Here is a 27,921-nt window from a genome sequence, read left to right as displayed (position 1 = left end):
AGCAGGCCCCAGCCAGATGTCTGCAAGAAATGTTGGTCTGCCTTTCCTGTATCATACTCTCAGAATTAAAATAAAAATGCTTTCTAAGTAAGCTGTCTTGACTGGGAAGTCAGATCTTAGCTTTTATGTTACTGAGAATCTAGCCTGTGGTCATTTAATATTTCAGGCTAAAACTCAGTAATCCTTTCCTTCAGCTGGTGACAGCTTGACTATAAGCATCCTCTATACGAGCTGGCAAATAGACGTTGATTATATTGAGTATGGCCCAGTGTGGTTTATTCTGCACTGAAGAATTATAAAATACATTCTTTTTGTTCCTGGTTCCTTAGGCTCATCATTATTAACATGAGCTTTCGTTGCTGTAACTTAGTACTAAAAATGTTACTAACATGTACATGAATTGATGTGAAGTCTGGAGACGTGACTGTGATAGTATATGGAAAGATTTAATGCATATATGCCATTCAAGGTTTCATTATTGAATTAATTCTATCCTCTCTCCCGTGTTAGATTTCTGTTAATGAGCTCCCCTGCGCCCCACCCACCTTTAAACTGAGGCCTGAACCCTGCATCTTTTCCATGCCGAAACAATTGTTCTACCACTGAGTTGCCTGCCTGTCTTTTCTGGTGTTTATTGTTTGGGGTAGGGTCCGCTGTGTAGGCCTCAGCCTCTGGAGTAGCTGGAATTGAAGGTTGGCTAGTTTATGAATGTGAGTGATAGGTATTCATTCGTTCACGTTTGGTTCAGCAACTGACGTGGAGGAGAGCAAAAGGCTGGACAAGCTGAGTCTTGAAAGGAGCAGCTTTCTCAGCCCACCAGTTGTTATGGATCCCGAGTCCCACTTTCTGACTGTACCTGCTACTGGACTGAGTCTTGGGTAGCCTGGCTCTAGGACTCACAGAGGAAGCTGAGCAAAGAGTAGGAAGTTCCCTTTGCTCATGCTGCCAGCTATCTGGAAGACAGCAACAACTCTTGCTCTCTCTATGTGGCTCTTCTGGCCTTAATATCTCTCTCTCTCTCTCTCTCTCTCTCTCTCTCTCTCTCTCTCTCTCTCTCTCTGTGTGTGTGTGTGTGTGTGTGTATGTGTGTGTGTGTGTGTCTGGCCTTGAACTTACTGCCACCCTCTGTCCTCTGTTGCTTAGAACTGGGGATAGTGGCCTTGAACAGTTGTTTTTATGAATGAATAGGATTCCTATTTCAAGGGTGTTAGCTAAGTCACAGTTTCCAAGAGACATGTATTTATCAGACTGCATTCCCCTCTTAGACTTATCAACAGTGATCTTCTGTTGAGAAGAAGTAATGCTAAGTGCTGGAGATAGAAGAAGGAAAAGATACCTATCAATGTGGAAGATGCCAGATGGCAATGTGGTTTAAAAAAAAAAAAGTCTAAGAGAATTATCGTAGATACTATTCAATTACTGTGAAGAGACACCATGGTCATGACAGCTCTTATAAAGGAAAGCATTTAATTGGAGGGTTATTTTATTATCATTATGGTTGGCATAGCATCCGGCAGATGTGGTAATGGAGTAGTAGTTGACATTTACATCCTGTTCCAGACGTGGTGGGGTGGTGGATGGGGAGAGTGAGGGACATTATAAGGACAGACAGAAAGAGAGATTGGGTTTGGGTGGGATTTTGAAACTTCAAAGCCTACCCCCAGTCACATACATCATCATGGCCACACCTCCTATTCCTTCTAATCCTATCAAAGAGATTCCACTCCCTAGGGACAAAGCTTCCAAATGTGAGCATTTGGAAGCCACTTTTATTCAGACCACCACATTCCATTCCTGTCCCCCTAGGCTTATAGCCATATCATAATGCAGAAATTGATTCAGTCCAACTTCAAAAGTCCCCATGGTCTATCATAGTATCAACATTGTTTGAAAGTCCAAAGTTCAAAGTCTGAGACTCATGGCATTTTCTTAACCATAACCCCCTGTAGAATCAAAATAAAGAAGCAGATCACATGCTTTCAAAGTGCCATGACAAAAGATCTACATTACCATTCCTAGAAAAAAAGCAAGTATAATGAGGAAGTACTGGACCTAAGCAAGACCAAACCATCAGGGCAAACCCCAAACTCCTCACCTCCCTGTATGATGTCAAAGAGCTCTTCAGATCTCCAACTCCTTTCAGCTTTGTTAACTGCAACACACTTTTTTCTCTTGGGCTGGTTCCACACACAGTCCCTGGCATCTCCCACATTTTGGGGTTTCCAAGGCAATACAGTCTTCCCCTTCATACCTTTGCTCAGTGACCTCTCTGGGCCTCCGTGGACACCCCTAACACATCCCTGGCCTCAGCAGCTTTCCTTAGCCAAGGAGGGAGATTCCATAATCCCTTTCCTGTATCCTTGACTCTAAAGCCACAGAACCATGTGGCCAAAGCTGACATTCTATGGCTTGGTGGGACTGGAACTTGGCCCCTCCTTCCATTACATTTGCATCGGCTTTGTGTTGTTAATGGTTTCCTTCATTGCTTAAGCTTCCCTTCAACTCTTACTCACAAGGTGGAAGCTTAGCTGGGTGGAATCTTACCCTGAGGTCACCAGTCCCTTTATTCCATTTAGTATTAGACTTTATTTTTTTAAATCTCTTAATCTCCTTGATCGTAGACTTTAGCTCTACTATAGTTCCTGGTGTCCCTTTTCTCCTCCTATGGTACATTTTGTGTTTCTCTTTGTCTACTTTGATTTTTTTTTTATTATAGATCGACTTGTGTGGCCACTAATAACCATATGGCAGAGTCAGTATAGGCTTTTTGAAATCTCCTTTGCTAAAACCATTAATCAAAACTCTTCAATTTTGTTTCAGGATGATTCTTAAGATAAGGGCAGAAAGCAGCCATACGTTACCAAATTACCCCAAGGGCGGTCTCTTGGCTACATCTAATATTCTTCCCCTCTGAAACTTGTTGAGATGTGCCTCACAGTCCAAAGCACCCTCAGCCTTGTCTTCCCTGCTCCTAGTAGGATGGTCCATGAAGTCCTGCTTAGAACTTCCAGCTACATTACTAATCCAAAGTTCCAAAGTCTTACATATTTCTTTAAACAATCAGGCTTGTCATAGCAATACCCCAGTCTCTGGCACCAACTCCTGTCTTAGTGCTCTATTTGTGTTCTGTTGCAAAGAGACATCATAACCACAGCAACTCTTATGAAAAAGAAAGCATTAAGTTGAGATTTGCTTACAGTTTTAGAGACTTAATCCATTATCATCACTGACATGATTCTGGAGAAGTGGTTGAGAGCTACATCTAATCCAGAGGCAGAGAGAGGCAGAGGGGCAGGTGCTGGGGGTTTGACTTGGGCTTTTGTATTCTTAAAGCCTACCACCATTGACACACTTCCTCCAGCTAGGCCACACCTCCTAATCCTGTCAAAGAGTTCCACTCCCTGGTGACTAAGCAAATATGAGCCTTGTTGACCACAAGGATGGGCAAATGTGAGGCAACACATAACTACTATATTCTTGATAAGTGATTCCAGAGTTTCTGGAAGACAGTCACCATAGAGTGGACAGAAGATTCTCTTGCAGTTAGAATAGACAATACATTGAGACCTGTGTTTCAGAACTGACATTAAATTCCTCCAAAGTAGAAGAGTGAGGCATAATCCTGTGCATTCAGCTTTGCCTTGGATTATGTCAGGCAGTTTACCAGAGCCAAAGGGACATTGAGCCTGTCTCTCCACAGTTGTGTGAAACACACGGTGCAGGCTTTTAAGTTCATTACGGTAGTCCAGCAGGTGGGGATCAGTGGGAACACATTTCCACAGAACGGAGCTTTCATACACTGAACTGTTTGTTAGGGCTTAGGAGAAGACAGACACTAGCAGGTGGAGTTTCTCAGGTTTGGACCACCATGCCTAGGGGATAAGACTGACATAGACTCCTGCATGATAATCAGTTAATCTGTCACAATTGTGGGGCATTCAGCCATAACTGATGCCTTATCACCCAGGGACAGATGCTGCGTTCAGAGCTACAGGGCGAGCCAACCGCCAACCATTTTCATTAATTCACACATTTAAATTCACTAACAACCATTGAAATATTCTTCAATACTTTACTTCTTCCTACCAGACACATCGTTAATCAGATAACCCAAAATTAAGATCTTGTCTTTCAAATGATATACTTTTATAATTAATAAAAATATCCTTGACCACAGCACACCTCTCAATACAATTTTATTTCAGCATTTCAGAGTGGAAATCAGGAGTTCTAACAGACTGACGTGTCTATGCAGTCCCATTAAACTGATAATGACAAGAAGGAAGCAGAAGTGTTCTTTGCAGAAGCAGAGTGGTCCATTTAAAATGAGCCTACAGGGCTTTTCTCGGATTACCTGCAATAGGACCTAAAATTAATTCTAGAATTCTGCAGCTTTGTTTTTGGTGACAGGACAAATGAGGCCTGTGTTTCAGAACTGACATTGAATTCTTCCAAAGTAGAAGAGTGAGGCATAATCCTGTGCATTCAGCTTTGCCTTGGAGTATGTCAGGCAGTAAGTCAGCTTTCCTAGAGCACAGTCTTGCAAATGGTGCTCTAAGCTGGATAGTTAGCTGGGTCATGTGACTGCTGACAGCCATTATGGATTATCCTAAACTGAGAGCTTGTGGGGACCTGACCCCCTTGTTTGGAAGCTGTTTTACTTTAAACTTTTTCTTAAACCGAAGCAACTTTCATTAGTTTCAAATGCTTCATATATTAGCATGCAGTGTTTTAGTATCAATGTTTTGTGCATGAAGTGTGTATCATATTAAACACCCTTTTTATGATTTTCTTTAAAAAGGTTACTACTCTGTTTAGAGTGGTTTAAATGGAAGGTATCAGTGACAGGTCAGTGACAATCCTAACCCTTCAGAGTATTAGCAGAAGATGATTAAAAACATGAATGAAACTGCCTCCCACCCCGCCACCCCCAACCCCCAGCTGTCTGCAGTTCATCTGAATAGAATCTGTGATCACTCCTATCTATATGAAATACCATAATGTATGGGATAATGGATGGAGAAGACAAAAGCTTTACCAAGTACACTCAAGTACTAACAGGAAGTGATGTAGGTAAAGGTGGAGCTAGAGGCCCAAGCCCCACCCAGGGCCCTTGAGTGAATGAATGCCTTTCTGGAGGCCTTAGTCTCCAGCTAATGGAGAATCGTAGGGGGCTCTCTACAGTGTCTTTCCCATACCATTTCCATCGGAAAGTAATTCTTGGCCAATATACGTCATATTTGACCATGTCCCCTCCATGGAGAGACCTGGTGGCACTCAGAGGAAGGATAGCAGGTTACCAAGAAGAGACTTGATACCCTATGAGCATATACAAGGGGAGGAGGTCGTCCTCAGTCACAGTCACAGGGGAGGGGAGCAGGGGGAAATGGGAGGGAGAGAGGAATGGGAGGATACAAGGGATGGGATAACCATTGAGATGTAATATGAATAAATTAATAAAATATATTTAAAAAATAAAATAATAAAAAACATACATAGTCATTTAACATTGACTCCCTCCCCTTCTCTCAGAGCTGTTTCCTGATCACAAGTAATGTGATTGGAACTACAGTCCAGCAATGACAGGATGCAGTAAATTAAAGAAAAAGACACCTCAAGTACTAGGGATCTGAACAGGCAGGAACTGGGAAATGAGTGGAGCTTGACTCTATCAGAGATTTAGACTAACTTAGTCTATGGGAGTGCATCGTCAAAAGGAGGAGATGGTCCTGTCATCCTCAACCATGATGGGCCTGGCAACTGTGTCATTTTCCTTAGGGGGAATTTTGGGTTTAAGGTCCAATGAAGGCATTAAGCTGCTCCACAAATATAGACTGGCTCTACAGAGTCAGGCGCCAAGGTAGAAGTGATATTTTATCTCTTTCTCTTTAACAGAGCTTTGGCTTGTTTTAACACAGAAATTATTTGTGAGCTTTGCTGAATTCTTTTGTGTGAACAGTTTCTGAGGTCATGAAGACAACTGATTTTTAAAAAAACAAGGGTTCGCACAGTATTTACAAAGTCATCAGTTCTATTACAAGATATATGAGGTTAGAGTTAGTGTGATTCAAGGGTCAGTGATCCCCAGATTTGGCCATTAATCCCATGATAATGGGGGTCTTGGCAGTTTTCTCTTTAAACACAGCGAGAATAATGTGACAACATTGTCTTCCACATGTTTTGATAAAGATCACTGATTGTCTTTTTCCCCCACAAAGCATGTCTGCCTACAAATTATGGAACCTTGAGACAACTATAGATTTAACTGTATATTGAAGTTTTTAGTGACCTCTACAATCCATCAGTTACAGTTGGCTCAAGTTCTCAGATGAGTCAGAACGGAAGGGACAGTTTGTGTAAAAGGAAGCAGAATCTTCTCGCCTTGGGTGGCAGTACGCTTCACATCTGCGTCCTTGCAGCTGCCCAGAGTGCAGTGAGCTCAGCACCAGTGCAGGGAGGCAGTGGCTAACAATTGCTCTTTTGTGCTTTTGCCACAGTCTGTTTTGTCCACCATGCCTCCTCTGGCCCCATTTTGCAGGGTGTGAAAATGAAACTTATTTTACTCATGACCTTTACTGAAATGAAAATCTTTAGCTCTGCTGTGCGCAGACATCTCTGCTGGTGGTGGAAATACTTACAAGGTTTCCTTTCACCTCTGTGGGCATTTGAGCCTCACTGGGAAGTTAGAAAATCAGGTGGTCTTTTCTCTTTGCCCTGAGATGGTGCTATGAAAGCTCTTTCCATAAAAACCTCTATCTACCTTGCTGCAGGATAAAGACTTGCAGTGCAGATTTCATGGGTGAGTCAAGGGAGGAGAGCTAGGAGTGGTACATACCAGGAGATTTTTCAAATAATTGGCTGTGTAGAAACCACCATTAATCCAGGAAGCTGGAGCACCAGTCACAGATGGCCTTTTATCTCCAGGAAACCCTAGTTCTCTGCTCTTTGGATCTTTCAGCTGATTGAATCCAGACCAAAGACTACTAAAGATAACTTTTTCCCACTTAAAATCTGCTAATTTTGGACTTTAATCATGTCTACATAGTACCTTCTTGATGGCTGGTTTGCATAGTATATGAGTAAATAGTTGGGAGCAATAGCCTGGACACATCAAAAGAGTATCACAGTAATGAAGAGATCTGTCTTCAACTCTGTCTGAGGGTCAGAGTTGGTTTTAGTTTACATAGCACTTGTTCGGCTCATTCATCAGCCCCCCGTTTTTCTTTCCTTGGTATAATCAAATACCTGGGACCGGGTGCTTTATAAAGAATGTTTGTTAAGATCACAGTTCTGAAGGCCCATGGCATGACACTATCCTCAGCGTGGTTTTAGTGACGGCCTCAAGGCAGATGGCACCACGGACAGGAGATGCAAGAGGGAAAGATCAGGTCTCCAGACAGGATGCCATGACGCTTTCCAAATGCAGCATCCTCAGATGATCCGAGACTTTATTGTTAGATTCTACTTCGTAAAGGCTGCACACCCGTTCTCGGCCTTCCACTCCGAGGACCAAGCATGTGACACATAAAACCATGGGAACCAACCTCAGTCGCATCTCAGATACAGTTGCTGACATTTCAGCTTCATTCAGGGTTTGGCATTCTCTTTAACTGCTGTTGATCAATATACTTTCTAGCAGTTCTGTGACTTCCTCATGGTAGGCATCGTTTTTTGCTTATAGTAAATGTTTCAGGTGATCTCCTTGAATGGGCTGTTTAATTTGTTTTCCAGTCTAATCTTGGACCTGAGGTGCCATCTCTAAGGTTAAGACTTTAGAGTTTGGGGTTCTTAGTTCCCCATAAAAGATGTGAATACCCTTGAGAGTTTTGTTTATCAAGTGGGAACTTGTCAGTCATTTCCTGAGAACCTTTGTGTGGCTAGTACCCTCTCTCCCTGTCTGACCTACACACAGTGTGGTCCTTTGCTCCCTCTGCTTTCCAGCTCAGGGAAGTTCAGAACAGCCTCCCTCTGTGGGCTGTTAGAATCCTTGTTTGGCACTTATAATGTAAGAAGCAGCCAGAGCCAACAGCCAGGACAAATGCTAGGGCAGAAACCGCCTCATCCGCTCACACTAATGTATTTGTTAGAAAGTACTCACTTCTGGGAGTGACCAATTACTTATTATTCATAGAAACACCTCCCTGCCCCAGCAATTGCAGAAGATGTATCATTTGTGATAATTAGTCTTTTTTTCTTTTTTTCTTTTTGGATGAGGACACATGTCCATTGGGAACTGTACCAAGGCGACAAATTTACTCTATACTGGCTACCAGTTGTCAGCTTGCAAAGCATATGCTTCTGGTTTAAAATAAAAGACCTACTGAGCTGAAAGAGAACATTATTAATTTCTCATGGAAATGTTTAATTGTTTATAATAATTTGAGAAACACTAAGGAAAACATGATCATTAGTGTGTTGCCCAGTGCTCTGTTAAACTGTCCACTTGGGGACAAATATACTATTTTGGAACTGTCCTAGAATTTTATAAATTTGGACCCAAGTTTTTATTATTTGTGAACTGTATTTATAAGATATACTTACAGATTTATTTTAATGACACATATTTGTAGATAGTATTGATTATACGGAATTCTTTTCTGTTCTAAATATATGGGACTTTCTGATTATTTTTACTTCATTGAAAATTTCAGGGCCTGCAAGATGGAATGTCACTATGTAGCTCTGTCTGGCCTGGAACTCCGTGTGTAAGCCATGCTGGCCTCAAACTCACAGTGCACCACTGCCTCTGCTTCCAAGTGCTGGACTTAAAGCTGTGGGACACCATGCCTGGCAATAATACATTTTTAAAAGAACGTTTTTATGTATGTGCTCTTAGGAATGTCACTTATTTTTTTACAAGTGTGTATGCATGCATGCAAGCATGTATGTATGTGTGTACATACATATATATTACATATACCTATCTTTATCTGTACATTCTGGCTTTTTGCAGAGTCATTAAAACTTTTTGGAATTTGAAATGTTCTATCCTGTATATTTGATTTTTAATTGTCTCTGAGAATGAGATAGTGCCATCACTAATTCAAAATTTATACTTGATTTTTTCATAGGGTCTTTCTGTCAGTTCATTTCTATGAATAGATTGAGAGAAATGACAACTTTCATTACTTCAAATAATACAAGCGTAGTAGACTCAAGCCATATATTAAGAAGTCTCAGCAAAATAGATTCTTGTATGCTTTTCAGTATTTCCACTAAATCTGAAGGCCATGTTTGCTTATTCATTCTGTGGCTTTTAGCTTTGTGTTGTGAAAGGGAAGGGCTGCATCACCAGTGGGTCATGTGGCAGGTGAATTCAGTGCCACCACCAGGAGCAAAGGTCATATTTAAGAAGCTGTGGAGGAGGCTGAGGATGGCCTAGGCATGGGAACTGGTTTTCATTCCCTCTTGAGGCTCCTAAGGACTAGGCTTCTGGGGGTGGGCTGACCGGAAGAATGGGAAACGTGGGCTTCTACTGGTGGTTAGTGCGCTTGAGCGCTCTGAGGGTTTTGCACTGACTCCTCACTATTTGCCCTTAATGAGGTCAGTAATTCAGGTAGTGGCATCTAGCTCTTGGCTACAGTTTCTGTGTCTCTAAACCAGATATTTGCAGTTCTGCTCCATGAGCAGGTGCTTCTTTTGGACGATGTGCACATGCTCCGCTAATGTTCCCAGTGTCTTAACAGATGCTTGCTGAGTCTTATTCGTGCTATCTGCCCATTGTGAGTCAAAGGGAAGCTCTTTGTGTCACTGTAGTTGCTCACGTATGGAATAGTTTCAGAAGCCCATTTCTGTTGTATTTATTTCCCTGATTGTAGCAACACAGGAAGCCTTGTGGGAGGCCCTGTCTTTGCCATAAACATTCTTTAGACAGGAAGTGGCATATGTTGTGTTTTTCTCCTCAGAACCCAGTGGCCAGTAGTGTTTACATAGCTATGCTCCTATGCAAGAAAAAAGGCGACAGAATGCCCTCATGCGCCCATGAGGAGGACTAGTTTGCTGGTTGCTTAGTGTGCTAATGTCTTGATAGGTAAACTAAGGTACTTTTATTTAGTAGTGCAGGTGGATTATAGAAGGGAGTTTAGTGGTATATGAACAATCATAAATTGGCTCCAAAGGTCAAGGGGCAGGATGGAGCCAACCCTGAGCCACCATACTCAGCTTACAAATTGACTTCTTACCTGCATTTCCCAGTGATGTAATCTTTTTCCATTACCCCCCCCCCCCATTTCCAGAGTATCATTGAGTCCAAGGTTTGTGTCACCGTGTGCATCTGTGTATATAAAGAAGGCTATCCACCCAATCAGCACTGTCAGATCGGGGGATCACTCACATATCTCCCTTTGCTAAAGCATGCTGTAGTAATTATCTTTTATCCAAGCAGCAAAGTGTCCATGTTGCTCTTCTGACCCTTATTTAACTGGGCAGGGAAATAAAGCTTGGCTTTGCATGTGAACGCAATATTAAAGCATGTAAGAATAGAGACTTGGGGAATTAGTAGAGGGATTATGTTAATAGCCTAACTGTGTAAAAAGGACAGTTGAGCTCAACCCAATGGCAGTGTGGACCCTAGTGACCCGTCCTCCCAACACCCCCCCCCCCAGAACAACACAAACAAGAACTCATCATCAGCTGGGAATGAAGCAGTCGCAGAGTCCTGTGCAGTGACGAGGTCCTGAAGAATTGAGATCTGGTTATGGACCCCAGCAATGTGACTGTTGGAACCTAGCCCTTCTGTGCATAATGTCCACTGGCTGCACTGCAAGGCCGGTGGCCCAGTTCACGGCCCAGTGTAGTCATACACCAGAAAAACTGTAGCTCCCGCCCAACACTCTTTCCAACTGCAGCCCTGCCTCAGAAGCCAAAAAGGTTTTGTTATTTAGTAGTTCAAGTGTGGAACTGATGCGATCTATGGGAACTGCTCTAAGTGTCCAAAGGAGGAGCTGGGAACAATTATAGGTACAAACTGTAGTACTATTTCTGCATGCTTTTAAGAAAAATGTGGTTTTTTGTAAAATTTATTCATTTTACATCCTGATTGCAACTCCCTCCCTCCTCTCCCCTTGGCACCACCCTCACGTACTCTTTTCCCCTTTCCTCTTCCCCTCCAAAGGTCCAGTTTTTGTAGCCAGAGAACATTCCACATGAAGTGCTCTGTACAGCTACCTTTAAGAGTCAGTTCAGTAGGCTAATGATTGCCAGAGTTAGGCAAATGTTATTCTACGTGTTTCTAGGAAGGCATTTTCCCCAGATGATACTAACATTTTAGTCAGTGGACTAAAGTGTAGTATATTTCACAAAATTCTGGGGCCTTGTGGACAGATTGATGATCTTCAAAGAACGAGGAGTTCTGCCACAGATGACCGTAGGATTTCACCCACAGCACCAATGCGTTTCTCTCCAGCCTGCTGCCTACCATGGGTTTTGTAAATGCTGGCTGTAGAATCAAATCAGATAAGATACATCATATATGTAGAATGTGTGTGTGTGTGTGTGTGTGTGTGTGTGTGTGTGTGTGCATTCAAACTCACACATTGTGCATATATCCAATGCTTCTGGGTTTTTTTTTTTTGTGTGTGTGTGTGTGTGTGTGTGTTTTGAGAACAATGGTAAATACAAATTCTTTTGTTGCCCTTTGAACTCTGTTTCTACCGTTCATTATGTGAAAGCCGGGCGCTTTTGTCTGTTTTATTGTTTTGTTTTGTTTCCTTTTTCCAAGTGACCTACACTAGACTTACAATTTACGTAGCAACCCTGCCCTTACTCACTTCCTAGTGTGCATTGTCTTCTGACTTTCACATTTTTCATGTAAACACTTGAAAAGTGGAGCTTATCTTTATCTGTTTAGCATATCTACAGCAACAGATTTTAGAGTCTATCCTTTGTGTAGAGTTATTAAAGAGTTGAAGAGAATTTGTGTAGTTTTATCGTACCTGAAATGTATTCCACATCACTTACGTATGAAGAACATACTATATGTGGATCTGGCTGGTGTTGGGAGCACATGCTAGGATTAGCTAGCATGCATTTGAAATACCCTAATTAGAAGTCTGCACGCCATAGATAAGTATTTTAAATCCATTAAGACAGCTTATTAAATGAGGCAAGTTACACATGTTGAAATGAGTGATGTGGAAGATGGGTAAATTGGCTCAAAAACATTTTATGTAAAGGAACTTGGAGGAGGCAAGGCCAGTATGTTTCTGACTCCTGGACCAATGCCTGAGTGGAGTCTTTAGTCATGTGCTCTGGCTTGTAAGACTCTGTTGACTGATGCAAATAAGGAGCTTCAGTACATCCTACTGAAGAATAGTACAGCTGGTTTATGAAAACCTATTACACAAATTGCTTTTCAGAATGATTTAAACACAGAAACTGGGACCCTGCTAGATTTATGAGATAAACTCATGAGTCTCTTTCGTATACTTTTCTGGCTCAGAATGCTACATGTAGCAGAAGTTGGTTTGGGGCTTCTTTCATTGTAATACGGTACAAGCTTATTGGGAGGGAATTAAACTCCTCACCTCTTTAGAATCTCCATCAACTGTTAACGTTGAATCCCAACGATCTGGAAATCATGACCTCCAGTTTGCCTTCCTTTGTGGCACAAACCTTCCTACTTCATACTCTACACACTGTTCTTATGACTGTAAACAGCAGATTGTCCCCAGCTCTGAAGAAGAAGTTTGAAGTTATACAGAGCTGCAATCACTGGGACCCCTTTCAGAATGTTGACATGGACTCTCTTCTTGGCCTTGTCAATAGTTTCCAATTAGAGTCTCGTTAAGCAAGTCACTGACATCACACGAGGGTGAACTATGATTCTCCCTTGTGGGAGCGTGTGAGTACTTGGCTCATCTGCAGCAGCACTGTGCAGAACTGTCTTCTGGAGCTCAGTATGCTAAGACCTGAGACAGTTTCCATCTTTGGTCTGTCAGGAAGACTAAGTAGAGTGCAGCCTGTAGCTTCAGCAGAGACCTGGGAGAGCATTGTTGGAGATTCCTTCCAGTCAGTGTTTACAGAGACTATGGGATTTATTTTGATCAGTGGTGATTAAAATGTGTCACAAGGAAGGAAAAGAAATATATTACTTAGCATTGAGAAAAGCATTGCTGTTTTGAAAAATTGTTGCTCAAAGTATTGCACGTGTAAATAAGTTAATGGTTCAAGTTTGAATTTTGTATTAAGCTAATTCTTACCTCATTCACGTTTCACAGCCTGGGGTTGCTAGTTCAGAAGGGTTCTTGCTTAGTATTATTGCAAATGTGTTGGTCCCCAAAGCTTGACTGATGAGAAGCAGAGATGAGGTCATGTTTTGTTTGCTTTGATCAAGGAGCAGAATATTGCCTTTTGGCACTGAATCAAGAAGCCTTAAATTTAAACATCCTTTTGTTTGCTTTTCTCAGTGAAATAACACAGAAACAATGTGAAGGTGCCTGAACTAAATATATGTCTGTGGATGCTGTTGACTCTGGGGATCCCGGATACTGCCCTCAGAAAGGGGGAAAGGCGGGAAGTAATGCCATGATGGTGCAAGAGTTTCCGATTACTTGATTGTTATCCATGTTTTTGCAGTGTACGATAAGTATAAATAGTACAACTATAACAAGAAAATTGAAAGAATCGAGACAGTGCAGATGGAAGGGGAGATATTTATCTAACCCAGTCTTCCTTTCACCTCTCAGGGTCTTCTTGTCCCAGGCCAAATAGAAATTGTAGCAAGCAATGGCCTGTGTGTAATGGTAGTTCATTTCACTGGATGGGCAGGAATACTCACAGCCCAGTCTACTTTCTAGTACTAAATTGCCTGTGCACTTTTATTTTGAGGCCATTCAGGACAATAGTAGATAAAATAGTAAAGATTCCCTTTAAAGGAGATGGCGAGTTGTATCCAGGGAAATGTCGTCTTTGGTACTGCCTTGGCAATGCTTCTCTTAAGGTCCATATTGAACCAAATGTAATTCTCTGGATTATCTCATTTCGTTTTCACAACCCTCTGGGGTGGTACCATCCTCTTCTTCCTCCTTCTCCTCCTCCTCCTCCTCCTCCTCCTCACCATCATCACCAATCATCATTTCATAAATAAGGAAACCTAGTCTTGCCTAATCTTGTGGCCGGCAAAAAGCTACTTAGCTGGGGAATTTAAGACACCTTAAATTAGAGTAAAAGTAATGCTGTGCTAATTTGGTATCATGGAAATTGGGAATTGCAGTATCTGCAATGTTTTCTTCTGCCTTAATGATATCTATATGGTAGAGCCTTCCATGCAATTAGATACACAGGCCTCTTCAATCCCTTACCTATCTTGATATGTCAGTGTTCACTAAGCCACTTTCTCTGTTGGTGAACATTCAGGTAATTAATTCCTCACTTTGAGCTGTTATGAATACTGCTTTAATGAATGAAGTTCCTTAACACACATTTGTAGGTCTTTCTATGCATCTTTTCATAAAACATTAGCTCAGAGGCATTTACATTTATAACATTGATTTATGTTTTCAGATCACTAGTGTGTGTGTGAAAGGGGGGGAGCGGGAGAGAGAGAGACAGAGAATATATGTTGGAGATCAGGTCAGACCCAGTCCTCATACATTTTAGGTGAACATTCTATCAATAAGCTGTACCAAATTTGTTTATTGGGTTGTTTTTTTTTTTAATAGGGACTTACTACACTGCAGCATTATCTTAAGTGGAATTTTCTGTGTACTCTGAGTTGACTTCAGAAATCTTGGACAGTTCTCCTACCTCAGCTTCCCAAGTGCTGGATTGTGGGAGCGTGTGTTCATTCCCAGCTTGAAGTTTTTATTCCTCCTCTCAGTTACCAGATGAATACTATTATGGATTAATTCAGGATACCTCCTGGCTATAACTTATGTCACATGGTTTTTAATATTCATTGAATTTTCAATGAGTTTACAATTCTTTGAGTTAAGAAAGCCCTTTATAGATTTTATCCTAATATTTTGTTTTGATCTCTGATTTTTCTTATGCCTTCACTATGGCATTATGGCATTTCATTGTCAGGGAGGTTCCCCCCCTGCCCCCCCCCCGGCCCCTTTGTTTTGTGACACAGTTTCACTGTGTAACCTCATGTGGTCTTATACAGAGATTCTTCTGCCTCAGCTTTGAGTGCCGGGATTACAGACAGGTGCCAATATGTCAGGCTTATTAATTTGTGTTACTTATTTCTGTGCAGTGACAGGATTGAGCCAAGGGTCTCATAATTGCCAGGCAAGGGTTCTGCCGCCATATCCCCAGCTTTTCACATTAAGCTTCAACCACTTTATTAGTTCTCTTTAATACTTGTAGTGTTTGTAAACGTCTCTGTAGCCCGAAAGGTAGACATCATCCTATTTTGCTGTGAGCATTATTACAGTATATATAGTCAGTCCTCTGTATCTGCATGTCTTTATTCAGCCCAGTGACTGCACACTGAAAATATTCAGAAAAATGCATCTGGACTGTGGACTTCCCCTCGTCATTATTAACTAAGTAATGTGGCATATGGATACAGCTTTTGCATTCTGTTGAGTTATAATTAATCTAGACATGGCTTAAGGGATGTGAGAAGATGTGTACTTCCCACAATTACTAAGTAATTTTATATGATGCTTGTATGTACAACTATAGATTTCACAGCCATGGGTGTGAGAGGTGCTTGAAACAAATACCCTCTACTGCCTGGGGAGAGATGAATATTTGTCGTTCTTAGTCTGTCTGAATTCTATTTTTGTTAATGATAGGAACTAGTGATATTTAGGAGGATATCTATTTCCTCCCATTTTATTTATTAAATACACCATTGTAACTAATTTGAATAGAAAAAGAGTGGATAAATATATAAAATTGTTAATATATCAAGGACCAAACTATGTTGCTTTAATTAATGGAGTTTTGATGTAAGATTTTTCATCATGATTGTTCTTTTTCAGCTTCTTAATTTCAATGAGAATAGATGAGATTTTTGACTCTAATTGCCTTGAATTTACAAATGACTCTAAACTGACATTTACAACAATCTGGGAGCAATGGCAGCCTTAAAATGTTAAAGATTTTAGTTCAAGAAAATAGAATGGGATTATGTGTAGGGCTTTTGATGCTTTACAGAGAAGGAAAAGTTTCAACATTGTAAGTTGTAATCATGGTACATTTTATAGGTTTTCATTTTTGTTATGTTTTCAAAAACTATTAATATTTTGTATTATGAACTAGTTTAAACATCAACATTACATTACTGAACTCTAGTTGGGTTTAGTATTTCTTATTGACTTCCATAATTTTTCTGAGTCAATAATAGCTCATCTACAATAACAAATTCTGATTTTTCCCAATTCTTCATAAGCTTTGTTTTGTTGCTATGCATATGTAGTTTCTCAGACCCTGAGTGAACTAAGAATGAGAAACAGCTTGTTTTTCTCTGAGAAGAATGGAATGTTGGTAGTCATCTGATAGTTACATGCATCAGATTTATCGTTTTCTGATATGTAAGGCTTTATTCGTTCTACTTAGGCTCCAGATGGCTCCTTGTAATTGTTATAAGTACCATAACTTGAGAGAACATTATAGTGGTGTGTAGGATTCTGCAAAAAGATCCAAGAAGATGTTAACTTAGTTAAGGCTGTTTTCCCATACTTATTTTACATACATGTGGGTTTGCATAGGGACACACAAATATGTACTTATTTACTTACTATGTTCTAATGAAACTGTTCTGTATTCTAGAATGATTACCATTTAAACCTGGAGCTACAGTAATATTTACGCCTCTTGGTGAATTAGATGAGAAGTAAATATTAATGGAATAATTTCCAGAACAAAGTAATTGGTCTATATTGCTAAACTTGACTTCCCTAGGCAAGGTGCTTGTGGCTCGCCTGACCATCAGTGTTTTCTTCAAATGCTGTCTATGTGTGCTCTGCCTCCAGAGTGTGTCTCTCTCTCTCTCTCTCTCTCTCTCTCTCTCTCTCTCTCTCTCTCTCTCTCTTTCTGTGTGTGTGTGTTACTCTTGAAATACATGTCTTTCCTCTTCTATTCTTGACTATGTGAATGCTTGTTTATTCAAATATCTTCTCCTCCACATTTTAACTTTTACAGACAACTTTAAAACTTGCTCTGTAGAGGTTGTGGCTGTAGAGGTGGCTCAGCTCTTAAGAGCAGGCATTGTTTTTCCAGACTCCTTGAGTTTGGTTCCCTGAATCCATATAGGGCAATGAACAACTGCCTGTAATTCAAGATCCATGGGATCTGGTTTCTCTGGCTTCTGTGGGCAAATGGACTTGTGTGTACCTGCCCCAACAGACATGTGAACAAATAATTGGGAAAACAGAAAATTTAATCTTTTACAAATTTCTTTGCATATCCCTCTGTCACATCAGTCATTGTATTTGTCTCTAGTTGATTATTCTAATATCTGTGTCCTTGTGTGCTGCTTGAGAGTGCCTTCAGAAGCATCTAGCACAGTAGCTAGCATTGATTTGATGTGTTAAAATTTGGTTGAATGAGTAAATGTTAATAAGTGACTACAAAAGCTGGAAGTGGAAGATAGAAAGGGCTGAAAGTCGTGAGTTTTATAATTTGTTAGGGGCATAGGAAGCATATTTTCTGTAAAGATAAATAAAACTCCAAACTCCATTGCATAGAGACATGCATTTTAATGCAGTAACGTTTGCTATAGTGGAGACATCTAGTAGAGAGGAAGTGAGACTCCAGCTGTCAAGAGATCAAAACCTGGGGTGCAGCTGGAGGAGTGATCAAAACAAGTCTGCTCAGGTACAGAGCTGCCAAGGACACGGGGGTGGGGGTGGGGACAAGTGGCACCCATGTGTCGCCTCATTGTATCTACCCCTGTGTGGACACCAGGTCTGAACTCTTGGTTGATTCCAAATAAAAGAATCAGGCAATTCCAAATGCGTTTTAAGTTTTATCTAGAGTAGCAAGGCCAGTTGCAGAGGCAGTAGACACATTTCCTTTACTCTTTATCTTTATTCAGTCCTGTTTCTATTATAGTTTTTAATGTATTTTTAAAAAGTTTTTTACTCCCAGGTTTTAAGAATTTGAGGAGAGACTTGTAGAGGCTTTTCAGACGTAATTCAGATGCTTAATAAATTTTGAATTGAATTGATAATGACAGCTTTTATTCTAGATATTGATTGTACTTAATGATAGATACATTTCTTTCAAATACTCTTCAGTGTACTGGGTGATTTGATAACTACTTCAGTTCCTTTGCAAATAGGCACATTTATTATGGCTCTCTCTGAGGACCACACACAACCTTTAGAATGACTTAAATTAGAAATAAAGACTGTCAATATCTTTTTGTTTTACAGCCTTTGAATGATATATTGATCGTTGTTTCCTAGAAAGAGCCAATGAAAATATAATTTAAATCTATATGCATGTAAAATGACAGATGACAGATGAAAGCAGTTTATCACAAACCAGGACAGTGAAGAATGGAAATCAATTTGAGTAATTCTGGGATTAAGATGTAATTATAATATCAATACACTAAACCCTTGGGGCTAGTATAGTCTACACCTAGGGGAGGTTCAGTTTTGGGGTTTGGTAAGATAGCTTTTGATGTGATTTACTCTAGTTGACCAGGAAATAGCAGATCATTGCACTTGTTACTATATTCTGAATAAATAAAAGATGGTGCATATTACTAGACATACAAAGCAATTTGTGGCTACTGTCGTCTCTTCAATTACTGAAAATGATAAAGTGACTCATACATTTTTAATTTAATAAGTTACTTTTCTTTGGACCCAATTTTCCTTTTTCCAACACCTTGATTAATTTTAAATATCAAATGATCATTAGAAGAAATGCATCAGGGGCCTAGGGAAATGGTTCACTAGGAAGAGAATTTGCTGAGCTAGCATAAGGACCTGAGTTCAAATCCCCAGAAACCATATGCAAATCCAGGCGTGGTAACATGCTCCTGTGACCTCAGCAATGCAGGTGGGCAGAAGAGGGGGCTTTGGGGACTTGCAGGCTGCCAGTCCAGCTCCACCTTCAGTGCTAGACCCTGCTGCAAGGAGAGCGATGACGCAGAATACCAAATGTCCTCCTCTGCACTTTCTGTAACACACACACACACACACACACACACACACACACACACACACACACCACACATACATACATACACCACAAACACATGCACACTACACACACCACACACACATACATATACTACAAACACACACAGACACAGACACACACACACACACACACACACACACACAGACACACACACACACAGACACACACACCACACACACTCAACATATATACCACATTCATATTCATGCACACATATGCATACTTATGTGAACATATACATACAAAATTAAGAGAGATGAGAAATAGGTCATGAAATTGTGTGGTCTGGGATACTGAATGGCGCCCTTTCTGCATTATCACTTGTCGTTGGCCTTTTACCGTAGGTCTTCAACACATACTCCAATGAAGAGTACGACAGGAGGAATGACGAAGTTGACCCTGTGGCTGCGTCTGCTGAGTATGAACTTGAAAAGCGAGTAGAAAAGCTGGAACTTTTCCCGGTGGACCTGGAGAAAGGTAGAGCAGCACTCCAGTGTTTGCATCTTCATGTCTCTGTGATAGCGACACGGGGGGCTGTGCCAGAGTGTAGCTTGTGTCTCAGAATTCAGGAAACGTGTGGCTTCCTGGAGTTCCCCAAGCTTCAAAGAGTGGATGTGGCTCTTGAGCAGATAATCTGCAGAATTGACTCCCTCACCTCACCAGCTCCCGAAACACTCAGTTCCCTTACCGGGCTGGCATGGTGCTTCTCATGCAGATGTGCTGGCTGCTCATATGCCAGCTTGACACAAGCTAGAGTCAAGGAGACGGGGAAGCCTCAACTGAGACAGGAACTCAGGCAGGGCAGGCATCTGGAGGCAGGAGCTGTTACAGAGGCCATGCATGGGTGCTGCTTACTGGCTTGCTCCTCATGGCTTCCTCGGCCTGCTTTCACACAGAAGGCAGGACCACCAGCCCAGGTATGGCACCACCTACAGTGGAATGGGCCCTCCCATGTCGATTATTAATTAAGAAACTCAGAAGTTCCTGTCCTGACTGTTTTTGGTAATGAATTGTGCCATGAAAGTGTAAGCCAAATAAACCAGTTCCTCAATAGGTTTCTTTGATTGTGACGTTTTGTCATGGGAGTAGTAACCCAAATTAAGATAAATTGAGACCAGCATTGTGGGATGTTGTTTGTGATGGACTTGGCCACTTATTTTTGAGAGGACCATGGAGGGACTTTGGAACTTTGAGCTGGAAAAGCAATAGTAACCCAGACTAACATGGTGTGTGTGTGTGTGTGTGTGCGTGTGTGTGTGTGTGTGCATGTGCGCGTGTATGTGTGTGTCCCTTTTCTTGTTGGTGTTACTGGAAGGGCTGGTGAGGGTAAAAGTCCATTGAGAGCTGATCTTGAGGAATAGCTTTAAAGTTTTCTTGTTTGGGGTGGAGAGGGTAGTCACAGTAGTTCAGAATACGACGGTAGTGAAGGTGGTTGGAAGTCTCTCTGGAAACTTAAGATTTGGAGTAAAGGCAATGAGGTGCAAGAAGCTTCCAACAGAAATGCACCTTTCTCTGTCTCTGAGAAGAATGAGAAGGAAAGGAGGAAGAGGGAGCTGAGGACTTCGCCCTGAGTCTTCCCTTGGGATGACAGACTGTCTGCGACAGAAGGCACTGATGCACGGGCGGAGATGGCTGCGCTCCTCTTCGTGTGAGATGGCGCCCAGGAGCTGGATTGTGTTTCTGTGAGCAGGAAACTAACAATCCCAGAAGCCTTTAAAGCGGAGGTGGAGTAACCAGATGACAAAGAAAAGAAACCCACCAGTCGTAGTAAATAGTGGCTTTAAAAAGACATTCTGAAGCACTTTAGCAACAACAAATTCATGGATGTTCAAATTAAAAATTGTGGCTGCCTAAGTTGAGGTAATAAGCATAGCTATTGAGACTTACATTAGTGACCTAGGAGACCGATGTAAGAAATGTCCCCAACAGGTCCCATGAAAGTCTGCACCTACCAGGAAACGGGGATATAGGTGAGGACATCCTATTGAGACTCTAGATGAGGAAAATATAGAGGATAGGCAAGAAGGGGGACCCAGAGGGTCCTAGAAACCTACAAGAAGAACATTATGATGGCTAGATCTGAGCCCAGGGATTCTGCTTGATCTAAGGCACCAACCATGGACAAAACGGGCAGTCATCATCAAACCCCTACCCAGATCTAGCCAAGGGACAGAACATTCTCCACAGCTAAGTGGAGACTGGGGACTGACTTTCACAGGATCTCTGGTGCCCCATATTTGGCCATGTCCCTTTGTGGGGGAGGCCCAATGGCACTCGGAAGAAGGATAGAGGACTACCAAGAAAAGACTTGATACCCTAGCACCATATTCAGGGAGAGGAGGTCCCCCACAGCCACAGTCATAGGGAAGGGGGATTGGGGTGAAAGTGGGAGGGAAGGAGGAATGGGAGGATGCATGGGATGGGATAGAAAATGAGATGTAATAGGAATTATTTTTAATTTTCAATAAAAATGTGTAAAAAAAAAAAAAAAAAAAAAAAAAAGAAATGTCCCCAAACTAATCAAATGGTAGCACACACCCAGGACAACCAGGAACAAGCACTGACACATGATTTGTAGACAACAGAATTGAAAAATCGAATAATGAAGGTGACACAGTTGAGTGAAAGTATTTGAGATGACTAGCATAGTATCAGGGGACCTTCCAACTGTGGGGGCTGTTATGCAGTGCACTTTCATGGTCCACTGAGAGGGGAAAGGGGGTGTCCCGAAAACCCCATGGGCACCCCAGGAAACATTTGCTTCTCTCAAAGAAAGAAAGATTTTGCTGATATGTGAACTTTTCAAGAACACAAATTATCTGAGAAATTTCCTTCCTGCTACCAAGGAAAAAAAAAGATACAATCAACTTGTTCAAAACAGTAAAGATGAAGAAAAGAGGGGAATTCTGTGTAAATAGTCAACATAAAACTCCATGGATAATGTGATAATAAAATACTATGATGGCTACCCAGCATTCCACTAAACATGGCTGACTACTCCAGTCCAGTTAAAATGAAGTAGAGAGTGATGCTCTCATCCTGGTAATTTAAACACATAGACGAAGGACCTTAGGAAAAGCAGCTCGTGTGTCTTACATTGCTGATTAGAGCTAAACGTGAGAACAACCCAAACATCAATCAGAGGCGTGGCAGCATATCTAGTCAGTGACAAACTATGAAGTGCAGTTTTTCTACAAACGGAACGTTGATGGGATATAAAGAGGAAGTAACAGCAGTCACTCAGCTTTGCGTCCAACTGTCGAAAAGCATACTACTTAAGGATAGGAGATATACAGGTGAGTAGTTTTAATTTCTTTATTAAGTCAAAGGAATGATGATGACGTAAGTACATTGTCAGCAAGAGTTAAGGAAAGCCGGGAGCTTTATGGTGTGGCTGCAGTCTGCGCATTTGCTACTCCAGGGCTTTTATTTCATCTTTGATCTTGTAGCCTAGGTTGCCCTTGAACTCTATAAGTACCTCTGGCTGGCCTCCAACTTCTGACGTGCCTGCCTCAGCATGCCAAATCCCGGTGTGGTAAGCCTCTTCCATCTTGCAGTATGTTTTCCAGTCTGTTCTTGGGGTCACTGTGCAGTGCAGTGTGGCCTGGAGTTCCCGACTCTCAGCTTGCGCTCCTGAGTGTCAAGATTAGGTTTGTGTACTACCGGACCGGTTTACTGTCTTCTTGAAACATGCTTCACAGATAAACAATTGAATAAACTATATTGTGTGTATGCATTTCACTTTAAAATTTAAAGTGGAAAAATAAACTCTAGAAGATAGCCAAGGGAAGTAAAATCATTCAAAAATTCACTACATTTCTTACACAAATAGATATAACAAGCAGAATACAAATTAGGAGTAGATTAATATAAACAAATCCATTTAATGCTATCTATAAAGACAAAATATGCAACTGGCAGAATATGAGATTTTTTTTAAAAAAAGAAAAATCTTACATTTGAAAAAAATTAGAACCTCAGTCATAAGAATCTGGAAACTATAAAATTCTTAGATACTTATTTGATAGAAAATTGAAGCTACTATTACTAGCTGTTGTGGAAAAGGATTTTTAAAATGTGCAATATACAGTAAAAGCCTTGCTCAAAATAAAAATTATATTAGCATCTTTCTTTAAAATGAAAATTTGAGAAAAAAAGCCATTGTTTATGAAATCAGAAATGGTAAATGAGATACATTGTTTTAAAAGATCCAGATGTTTTTATTAAAATGTTCTCAAAAGAAATAGGAAAAAAAGCTAACATCTGATGAAACGTACAATTCAAAATGTCTTTTAGCATTTAAAAAGTCCTGGAAAGAAAACTACAGAGTCATCTTGCCCCTGTGAATAATTCACCTGGCAGGTGTACAACACTAGTAAGAAAAAATAAAAATAAATAACTCTTGATCATATAAATATTGCTATGAAAATCTATCTATACAAAAAGTCTTCATAACTTAATTTTTAACAATTTAATGGATATCTGCTATATTATTTTAAATGACTTTTTTTTAGTGTACAAAGGTTATATTTCCCAAATCTGTCCCAGACAATTTCAGATGTGCCTACCAGCCGATTTCCCCCTCACCGTCTGACAGAGCTATCAACCTTCTCTTCAGCTAATGCAAACATATCAAGTAGCGAGAAACCTTGCCTGGAAAATGTACTGGGTACATGGGGCGTGCTGCGTTCAGCCTGGACAAAACAGGATGTTTCAGGCAGCGTAGAAGCAACAATACCACCTCCTCCTCCCCGTCAACCCTGCATTCCTCCTCCTAGTCCTCCTCACTAACCTCCTTTGCATTGTCTTCCTCCTTACCTTCTTTCTTTTCCTCCTCCTCCTCTTCTTAAAAAGAAAAAAAAAAAGAAAGAAAGAAAGAAAGAAAGAAAGAAAGAAAAAAAGGGTATCAAGTCTCTTCTTGGTAACCTGCTGTCCTTCCTCTGAGTGCCACCAGGTCTCCCCCTCCAGGGGACATGGTCAAAGGTGAGGCACCAGAGTATGTGAGAAAGTAATATCCCACTCTCCACTCTACTATGGGGAGTGTTCTGTCCATTGTCTAGATCTGGGTAGGGGCTTAAGGTTTACCGCCTGTATTGTCCTTGGCTGGTGCCTTAGTTTGAGCGGGACCCCTGTGCCCAAATCTGCCTATCATAATGTTCTACTTGTAGGCTTCTAGGACCCTCTGGGTCCTTCTACTTTGCCTTTCTCCCATGATTCTCTCATCTAGAGTCCCACTAGAATGTCCTCTCCTCTGTCGCAGTTTCCTGGTAAGTGAAGGCTTTCGTGGGACATGCCCCTTGGGCTAATATGCAGATATAAGTGAGTATATACCATTTGAGTCTTTCTGCTTCTGGGTTAACTCACTCATTATGATCATTTCTAGCTCAATCCATTTATCCACAAATTTATGATCATATAGAGGGGGAGGTAATCCCCCTCAGGAACAGTCATAGGGGAGGGGAATAAGGGGAAATTGGGAGGGAGGGAAGAATGGGAGGATACAAGGGATGGGATAACCATTGAGATGTAACAAGAATAAATTAATAAAGGAGGAAAAAAAAATAAAAAAAAAAAAAAGAAAAATACCTCCTAGTGTTTAAATGTGGCTTACTGGGTTATGTGAGAACACATTCTCCAGCTGAATATATACAAATAAAATCATAATTTAATACCTCTTAGGATGAAGGAGGAAAATAAGCTTAATAAAATGTGTTTTGGATGCTTAACATGAAATATGATTTTCAATAAAAATTAATATGGCAAAAAAAAAAGAAAGAAAAAAAGAAAAAGAAAGAAAAAAAAAGACAAAACCAGAAGCATTTCTTTTATTACTATGTGATTTTTCAAGTAGTACCTACCCTTCTCAGAACGTCAAGGACATTTAAAACTGTGAAATGTCACTGAAATCTCTCATCAAATTCAAGCATAAAATTTAAGAACCAAAAAACAAAACAAAACAAACAAACTATCAAAAAACAACACTCAACTACTGCTTAGCCGTAGCCCCGAAGCGGGGAGGATTCAGTTAGTGAAAACAAGGAGGGCGGCAACCTGTCCCAGCACAAAAGAAAAATAGCCTCTGACAAGACAAGCAGACAGTTCTGGAAGACAACTTCATTTACCATTCATTGTTTTTCAGACTTATACTGTTGCCTTAATAAAAGGGCATTAATAACAGCGAATTATCTCATATGTACTAATGTAGAAATAACTATGAGTAAGGAATTTCATAATTTCAGAGTTTCTTGTTTCTTTTCTTTCTTTTTTTTAAATGCGTGAACAACTTTGGTGATGACATAAAATGTGCCACTGCTTCCTTCATGTTGTTTGGTTATGTTTAGTTTTGTTTTGGCTTTTGGTTTTTCAAGACAGAGTTTCTCTGTGTAGCCTTGGCTATCTGACCTCATTTTGTAGACCAGGCTGGCCTTGAACTCACAGAGATCAGCCTGCCTCTGCCTCCCGAGTGTTGGGATTACAGGCGTGCACTACTGAGCCAGCTGTTTCTGTCGTTGTTGCTGTTTTTGTCTTTTAATCTCTGAGTGTTCACACATCAAGTAAAATTATATAACCTCATGCAGAGGTACAGAAGGATGCGTTCTGCTAACCACAACCTGGTCTGGCAAAAGCCAGGAGCAAAGATGTGGTGCTGAGAAAAGGTGAAACTGCTGCCTACTGGCTCTTCAGTCTTTGGTGAAGATCACCTTTAAAAGTGTCAAGTCATTTAAAAAAATTTTTATTTATTTATTTATTTTAAATATAGTTTATTAATTTATTCATATTACATCCCAATTGTTATCCCATCCCTTGTATCCTCCCGTTTCTCCCTCTCTCCCATTTTCCCCTATGACTGACTGAGTCCTCTTCCTCCTGTATATGCTCATAGGGTATCAAGTCTCTTCTTGGTAGCCTGCTATCCTTCCTCTGAGTGCCACCAAGCCTCCCCATCCAGGAGATGTGGTCAAAGTGTCAAGTCATTTTTAAGACTGCAGGAGCAGTACACCTGCTGCTGCGGCACATGCCTGTCACCCCAGCACACAGTGGCAGAGGCATCGGACATGCAAATCCAGCTTAGGCTGCTGAATGTGGTCATTTTCAAAATAGCCAAGGACAATTGACAAGGCAGGGAGAAAACATAAGTACAACAAAGCAAACGCCAGAGAGAGAAAATAATAAAATAAATAGTGCATTCTTATTTTAACTGACTAGATCCAACCTTTTACAATTCTGACTGGAGAACACTTAAGGGAAGTAAATACAAATTAGCAATGTATAGTAAGTGTAAACAAATGTGAACCATGAGTTGTTGGCACTGAATTTCTCTGACACAAAAGATGAGTTCCTAGAAACAGTTTGTTATTTTATAACAATATGAATCATCCAAATCAGTGTAACAGGCTGGCATGTTGCCATAACATCAATTGGAATGCTGTCTATTATATAAAACATGAAGGCATTTCATTAGAATAATATCTACAGGTAAAACATGGCAGTACTTAATTGGAATGGTGCCTATATATAAAACATGGAAATACTTGATACAGAGAAAAACATGCAAATGGTTCCGTTACACGTAAGAACACACAACACAGTGTTAGTTTGACCCTTTTGTATCAGACAAAATGAAGAAATCTCTGACATATGCCATCAATAATCATGTAAGAGTTTTTGCCCAAAGCTAACATATTATTTTTAAAAATGAAGGCTCTAGTAACAACTCCGAGTTTTAGAATTCTAAAGGAAATAAATGATCAAACATAGAATCATCTAAAGAAAATACATGCGAGAAGATTGGGCTGTTAGATATGAGAAAATGGATAGTTCTTTATTAGCAAACTTTATGAAATTTAGAGGGAAAAGTCTGTAGTCAGATACATGTTTGGTAAATTTTAGTTTAAAAACTGTGTATTAGCACATGATAGACATTGCCTATAAATCGTACAAAGTACAGATCACAAAAGCAATGGAGAGTTCTAGCTGTAGGTTCAGGAAGTAAGGAAAACACCTCAACTAAAGCCAGAGGCGAACTGGGAGTGCTCTTTAAGTGAAATGACCTGTATAAAGGACAAAATATTAAGTTTGCAAAACATCTCCTTTTGCTAATACAAAGTCAGGTTTCTTTGACTGAAACACAACCCCTGAGGTAACAGCTTACAGGCAAGCTGATTTTGTTTATGGGTTCAGCCTGTGGCAGTTGGCCATTGTTGTGGAGCATGTTGAAAAGCAATAGAGTGGAGTGTGTGGCAGAGAAAGCCATTCCCCTCTTGACAGCCAAGAAGCAGAAGAGAGAGACAAGTCCCCTGGCCCCGCCCCGCTGCTGCCCTGTATTCCCTTTACAGGCACACCTTAACTTGGTTGTTTAGACCCTGAGTCTCCTAAGATTCTACCATCTCTCAGTACCAAGTTGAGGACCAACCCTATGTAGCACATGAGTCTTTAAGGGAACATGTTGTGAAATCATAGGTATCTGTATCTATCTTGGAGACATTTTAATTTTTAGGATATTATAATTAGTAAGACAATTTGTGAAGAAGGATATCTGTCTAAAGGTCCATAAGATATTAATAAGGTTGTCCCATTATTCATACAACTTAAGAGTAAAGTGGGAGCAGCAAAATATTGATTACGTTTATTACTTAAAACATAGAATTTATCTATAGAAAGTTTATTCTATAGAAAGTCATCAAATATTTTTTCTGGGTATGGTGACGCATTTCTGTTATCGCATCACATGAAGGCTAAGGGAAGAAGGAAAATTGTCATGGGATCCAGGCTCATGGCTCCAGTGGTTCCAGTCCAAATATCCATATCCAT

The 27,921-nt window shown here is 40.6% G+C and overlaps 1 protein-coding gene across 11 annotated transcripts in view; it reads left to right on the top strand.

Annotated features, from left to right (window-relative positions):
• The window catches only part of PPP1R9A (protein phosphatase 1 regulatory subunit 9A), a 293,927-nt gene that overhangs the window by 135,516 nt on the left and 130,490 nt on the right, over window positions 1–27,921 (top strand). For all 11 annotated transcript variants that reach the window (XM_084785945.1, XM_084785944.1, XM_084785938.1 and 8 more), the window contains exon 3: window positions 19,455–19,587. In XM_084785945.1, coding sequence (XP_084642071.1) covers window positions 19,455–19,587 — 133 coding nt within the window. The remainder of the gene's footprint in view (window positions 1–19,454; window positions 19,588–27,921) is intronic.

The sequence above is a fragment of the Acomys minous genome (genome assembly GCF_964271855.1).
Source record: "Acomys minous genome assembly, chromosome: 6".
Taxonomy (NCBI): domain Eukaryota; kingdom Metazoa; phylum Chordata; class Mammalia; order Rodentia; family Muridae; genus Acomys; species Acomys minous.
The sequence above is the reverse complement of the archived record's forward strand: the minus strand, read 5'-3'. Positions and strand labels throughout refer to the sequence as shown.